Source organism: Drosophila biarmipes, unplaced genomic scaffold, assembly GCF_025231255.1.
Source record: "Drosophila biarmipes strain raj3 unplaced genomic scaffold, RU_DBia_V1.1 ptg000019l, whole genome shotgun sequence".
Taxonomy (NCBI): Eukaryota; Metazoa; Arthropoda; class Insecta; order Diptera; family Drosophilidae; genus Drosophila; species Drosophila biarmipes.
In genome coordinates this window covers 2,293,066-2,299,556 of record NW_026114537.1, presented here as the reverse complement: position 1 = coordinate 2,299,556, position 6,491 = coordinate 2,293,066, and the positions used below count along the sequence as shown (strand labels likewise).

The 6,491-nt window shown below is 46.4% G+C and overlaps 1 protein-coding gene across 1 annotated transcript; it reads left to right on the top strand.

Annotated features, from left to right (window-relative positions):
* The first annotated feature begins 493 nt into the window (after nt 1–493).
* LOC122818511 (uncharacterized) lies at nt 494–5,223 on the top strand. The gene is made up of 2 exons (XM_044092660.2): nt 494–839; nt 4,406–5,223. The coding sequence occupies exons 1-2, from the start codon at nt 494–496 to the stop codon at nt 5,221–5,223; spliced, it is 1,164 nt and encodes a 387-aa protein (XP_043948595.2).
* The last annotated feature ends 1,268 nt before the right edge of the window (nt 5,224–6,491 follow it).

Sequence of the window (6,491 nt, the reverse complement as noted above, 5' to 3'; positions counted from 1 at the left end):
CAATTTTGTCCCCTTTCGTTTCGCCAATCAGCTTCAGCTCAAGGTCCATCGTTCACTCATCTCCATATCAGCTGCTGTCACCCAGTCAATCACCGATTACCACTCGCATTTCGATCTTAACGCGTCTGAATGGAAAATAAAATAAAATTCTGCAAAAGTCAACGCATCGACTTGCTTCTTGGAGCAAGCATATTTTTCGAGCTGCTTTATATTGGACAAATTCGATCAGCAATTTACCCACTCTGCAGAAAACCAGACTTGGCTGGATCGACCAGGGTATCTAACGGTAGGATCTACCGTTCGCTCATCGTTAGTTTCCTTATCTCAAGAGCCCAGCACTCATTCAGAGTCGAAATCGATCTCTGAGATACTAAAGAGATTTTGGGAAATAGACAATTGCGCAGACTCTATAAAAACCATTTCAAACACCATTTCGGATTTTAACATTTTCGTTTCGAACAGGATTTCACAGATACAGAAGAGAACTAAGGGAATGACTTGGAGGCACATACCGTCCCGGCAGAATCCGGCGGATATCTCATCTTGTGGATGTACCCCTATTGAGCTGGTGGGATCAAAACTTTGGAGTGAAGGACCGCAGTTCTTACTCACTGATTCTTCTACATGGCCCGATGACGCGCCCCCTGTCAAGGAACTTCCTGAGCGTCGACGCAGCGCATTGGTGCTGTCGCAGGAAATGGACATCTCACACAGTTGCAAGTTTGGAAATTCGTTTGGGAGAATGCAGAGAGTCTTCGAATATATATATCGGTTCCTTCAAAGGGTCAGCAAGGATCGAGTACGGCATAAAGGAGAGCTTACAGTCGAGGAAATCAAAGGTGGTACTTATCTACTCATTAAAGGGATTCAGCGCGTGCATTTCGCCGAAGATCACAAGGCTTCTTCACTATCCGTGAAGATGAAGCTGTCGCCAAGGAGTAAACTTCTATCCTTAAACCCATTTATAGATGCAGGAGGTCTATTGCGCGTCGGCGGACGCCTTCATAATTCGTAGCTGGTTTCTGCTGTCATCAACAAGTGCATTCAATGTTTTAGATTAAAGCCCAAGCTAGTCGAACACATCATGGCGCCGCTTCCGGAGGACCGAGTGCAGCCGAATCGCCCATTCGTCATCTCTGGAGTGGACTTTTGTGGCCCCTTTTATTCGAAGTCAGAGGTCAGAAACAGGCCCCCTACGAAGTGCTACACAGCCATATTCGTTTGCTTCGTCAGCAAACACTACACACTTGGAAGTTGTCGAAGACCTTTCAACGCAATCGTTCATAGCAGCCCTAAAGCGATTTGGTCAGACAACGCAACGAATTTCGTGAGAGCCAAAAAAGAGCTAGTTGAGCTTCGGCAGCTGTCCAGTACATGTACTCTGTCTAGGGAACATTATTTGATAAAATGCCCACAATATTTCAGGATTGAACCCCAATCAGCGGTATAGAGAGTCAAATCGGCTAAATCTTTGTCTCAACTGCCTACGAAAAGGACACAGCCTACAGCAATGCAAGTCGGGCAACTGTAGACACTGCCACTGGAGGCATCATAGTCTTTTTCATTTGGAAGCAAATCCCGTTGCAACCCTGGCCCAGCCTGTTCCAGAAATACTTCTGCAAGGATCATCTCACGTCTCTGTAGCCTTGTCCAAAACACCGCCTTTATCTTCATCGCCGACTAGAGCCGAATATGTGTTGCTTGCTACCGCCATGGCGTGTTCGTGCCTTGCAGGGCCCTGCTCGATTCGGCTTCTGAAATCAATTTTGTCCCCTTTCGTTTAGCCAATCAGCTTCAGCTCAAGGTCCATCGTTCACTCATCTCCATATCAGCTGCTGTCACCCAGTCAATCACCGATTACCACTCGCATTTCGATCTTAACGCGTCTGAATGGAAAATAAAATAAAATTCTGCAAAAGTCAACGCATCGACTTGCTTCTTGGAGCAAGCATATTTTTCGAGCTGCTTTATATTGGACAAATTCGATCAGCAATTTACCCACTCTGCAGAAAACCAGACTTGGCTGGATCGACCAGGGTATCTAACGGTAGGATCTACCGTTCGGTCATCGTTGGTTTCCTTATCTCAAGAGCCCAGCACTCATTCAGAGTCGAAGTCGATCTCTGAGATACTAAAGAGATTTTGGGAAATAGACAATTGGGCAGACTCTATAAAAACCATTTCAAACACCATTTCGGATCTTAACATTTTCGTTTCGAACAGGATTTCACAGATACAGAAGAGAACTAAGGGAATGACTTGGAGGCACATACCGTCCCGGCAGAATCCGGCGGATATCTCATCTTGTGGATGTTCCCCTATTGAGCTGGTGGGATCAAAACTTTGGAGTGAAGGACCGCAGTTCTTACTCACTGATTCTTCTACATGGCCCGATGACGCGCCCCCTGTCAAGGAACTTCCTGAGCGTCGACGCAGCGCATTGGTGCTGTCGCAGGAAATGGACATCTCACACAGTTGCAAGTTTGGAAATTCGTTTGGGAGAATGCAGAGAGTCTTCGAATATATATATCGGTTCCTTCAAAGGGTCAGCAAGGATCGAGTACGGCATAAAGGAGAGCTTACAGTCGAGGAAATCAAAGGTGGTACTCATCTACTCATTAAAAGAGATTCAGCGCGTGCATTTCGCCGAAGATCACAAGGCTTCTTCACTATCCGTGAAGATGAAGCTGTCGCCAAGGAGTAAACTTCTATCCTTAAACCCATTTATAGATGCAGGAGGTCTAATGCGCGTCGGCGGACGCCTTCATAATTCGTAGCTGGTTTCTGCTGTCATCAACAAGTGCATTCAATGTTTTAGATTAAAGCCCAAGCTAGTCGAACACATCATGGCGCCGCTTCCGGAGGACCGAGTGCAGCCGAATCGCCCATTCGTCATCTCTGGAATGGACTTTTGTGGCCCCTTTTATTCGAAGTCAGAGGTCAGAAACAGGCCCCCTACGAAGTGCTACACAGCCATATTCGTTTGCTTCGTCAGCAAACACTACACACTTGGAAGTTGTCGAAGACCTTTCAACGCAATCGTTCATAGCAGCCCTAAAGCGATTTGGTCAGACAACGCAACGAATTTCGTGAGAGCCAAAAAAGAGCTAGTTGAGCTTCGGCAGCTGTCCAGTACATGTACTCTGTCTAGGGAACATTATTTGATAAAATGCCCACAATATTTCAGGATTGAACCCCAATCAGCGGTATAGAGAGTCAAATCGGCTAAATCTTTGTCTCAACTGCCTACGAAAAGGACACAGCCTACAGCAATGCAAGTCGGGCAACTGTAGACACTGCCACCGGAGGCATCATAGTCTTTTTCATTTGGAAGCAAATCCCGTTGCAACCCTGGCCCAGCCTGTTCCAGAAATACTTCTGCAAGGATCATCTCACGTCTCTGTAGCCTTGTCTACGTGAAAAATCGATCTGGGGTGTTCGTGCCTTGCAGGGCCCTGCTCGATTCGGCTTCTCAAATCAATTTTGTCCCCTTTCGTTTCGCCAATCAGCTTCAGCTCAAGGTCCATTGTTTACTCATCTCCATATCAGGAATCGGTGAATCCTCGCTCGCTTCGGATAAATTGGTTTATATTTTCGCGCAGTCGAGCAACGCAAAGTATAGCACATTTGCTCTCAGCTGCTGTCACCCAGTCAATCACCGATTACCACCCGCATTTCGATCTTAACGCGTCTGAATGGAAAATAAAATAAAATTCTGCAAAAGTCAACGCATCGACTTGCTTCTTGGAGCAAGCATATTTTTCGAGCTGCTTTATATTGGACAAATTCGATCAGCAATTTACCCACTCTGCAGAAAACCAGACTTGGCTGGATCGACCAGGGTATCTAACGGTAGGATCTACCGTTCGCTCATCGTTAGTTTCCTTATCTCAAGAGCCCAGCACTCATTCAGAGTCGAAGTCGATCTCTGAGATACTAAAGAGATTTTGGGAAATAGACAATTGCGCAGACTCTATAAAAACCATTTCAAACACCATTTCGGATTTTAACATTTTCGTTTCGAGCAGGATTTCACAGATACAGAAGAGAACTAAGGGAATGACTTGGAGGCATATACCGTCCCGGCAGAATCCGGCGGATATCTCATCTTGTAAATGTACCCATATTGAGCTGGTGGGATCAAAACTTTGGAGTGAAGGACCGCACTTCTTACTCACTGATTCTTCTACATGGCCCGATGACGCGCCCCCTGTCAAGGAACTTCCTGAGCGTCGACGCAGCGCATTGGTGCTGTCGCAGGAAATGGACATCTCACACAGTTGCAAGTTTGGAAATTCGTTTGGGAGAATGCAGAGAGTCTTCGAATATATATATCGGTTCCTTCAAAGGGTCAGCAAGGATCGAGTACGGCACAAAGGAGAGCTTACAGTCGAGGAAATCAAAGGTGGTACTCATCTACTCATTAAAGGGATTCAGCGCGTGCATTTCGGCCAAGATCACAAGGCACTAACCTTGAAGATGAAGCTGTCACCGAGGAGTAAACTTCTATCCTTAAACCCATTTATAGATGCAGGAGGTCTAATGCGCGTCGGCGGACGCCTTCATAATTCGCAGCTGGATTTCGATGCCAAGCACCCTATGATTCTTCATAAGTCTCATCATATAACCTCAGCCATCATTGATCATTTTCATCGCAAGTTCCTTCATGCAGGAACACAGGGCTTGTTAGCCGCTTTACGACAGAGATTCTGGCCCATTGGAGGGCGAAAAACGGTTTCTGCTGTCATCAACAAGTGCATTCAATGTTTTAGATTAAAGCCCAAGCTAGTCGAACACATCATGGCGCCGCTTCCGGAGGACCGAGTGCAGCCGAATCGCCCATTCGTCATCTCTGGAGTGGACTTTTGTGGCCCCTTTTATTCGAAGTCAGAGGTCAGAAACAGGCCCCCTACGAAGAGCTACACAGCCATATTCGTTTGCTTCGTCAGCAAACACTACACACTTGGAGGTTGTCGAAGACCTTTCAACGCAATCGTTCATAGCAGCCCTAAAGCGATTTGGTCAGACAACGCAACGAACTTCGTGGGAGCCAAAAACGAGCTAGTTGAGCTTCGGCAGCTGTTTCTGAGCGATCCTCAAAACATTGAGCTATGGAATTCCCTTACGTCAATGGAGACCCGGTGGAATTTCATCCCACCTCGTTCCCCGCACTTTGGTAGCCTGTGGGAGGCCGGCATCTTCATACATGTTTGGACGGCATAGCACTGGACGCAATTCGGTCTCTGGAGCCCACGGAAAATAATTACGACAGGGCTTTGGAATTGTTAACGTCGAGATTTGATAATAAATTATTGCACTTTCAAGCACATGTCCGGTCTTTATTTAAGCTACCAGGGGTGGAGAAGGGATCTGCGGCAGTTAAGCGACAAGGCAAATTCTCATTTGCACGCCCTGGCTACTGTAGCCTCTTCGAATCCGTCTCATCGTTTCAAACCTGGACATTCAGACCCAGGAGAGGTGGGAAGAAGGGTTGCCTTTCAAGGAGCAGCCAAATTGCGATAAATTCTTATCGTTCGGACCTTAGATGCCGCATGATGGAAAATTTGGAATACGCTATGGTAAACCAAGCACCTAGCAAACAGGTAACTAGCAAATTTTGTCGTAGAACCCTCATTGCTTCATCATCAGCTATGCCATCATGTACTCTGTCAGTGAACATTATTTGATAAAATGCCCACAATTTTTCAGGTTTGAACCCCAATCAGCGGTATAGAGAGTCAAAAAAGCTAAATTTTTGTCACAACTGCCTACGAAAAGGACACAGCCTACAGCAATGCAAGTCGGGCAACTGTAGACACTGCCACCGGAGGCATCATAGTCTTGCAACCCTGGCCCAGCCTGTTGCAGAAATACTTCTGCAAGGATCATTTCACGTCTCTGTAGCCTTGTCCAAAACACCGTCTTTATCTTCATCGCCGACTAGAGCCAAATACGTGTTGCTTGCTACCGCCATCGTCTACGTGAAAAATCGATCTGGGGTGTTCGTGCCTTGCAGGGCCCTGCTCGATTCGGCTTCTCAAATCAATTTTGTCCCCTTTCGTTTCGCCAATCAGCTTCAGCTCAAGGTCCATTGTTCACTCATCCCCATATCAGGAATCGGTGAATCCTCGCTCGCTTCGGATAAATTGGTTTATATTTTCGCGCAGTCGAGCAACGCAAAGTATAGCACATTTGCTCTCAGCTGCTGTCACCCAGTCAATCACCGATTACCACCCGCATTTCGATCTTAACGCGTCTGAATGGAAAATAAAATAAAATTCTGCAAAAGTCAACGTTCATAGCAGCCCTAAAGCGATTTGATCAGACAACGCAACGAATTTCGTGAGAGCCAAAAAAGAGCTAGTTGAGCTTCGGCAGCTGTCCCGTACATGTACTCTGTCTAGGGAACATTATTTGATAAAATGCCCACAATATTTCAGGATTGAACCCCAATCAGCGGTATAGAGAGTCAAATCGGCTAAGTCTTTGTC

Coding starts and splice junctions, on each gene's coding strand:
- LOC122818511 (XM_044092660.2), top strand. CDS start 494: ATGACTTGGAGGCACATACCGTCCCGGCAGAATCCGGCGGATATCTCA. Junction 840..4,405: donor TACAGTCGAGGAAATCAAAG/GTGGTACTTATC, acceptor AGGAAATCAAAG/GTGGTACTCATCTACTCATT.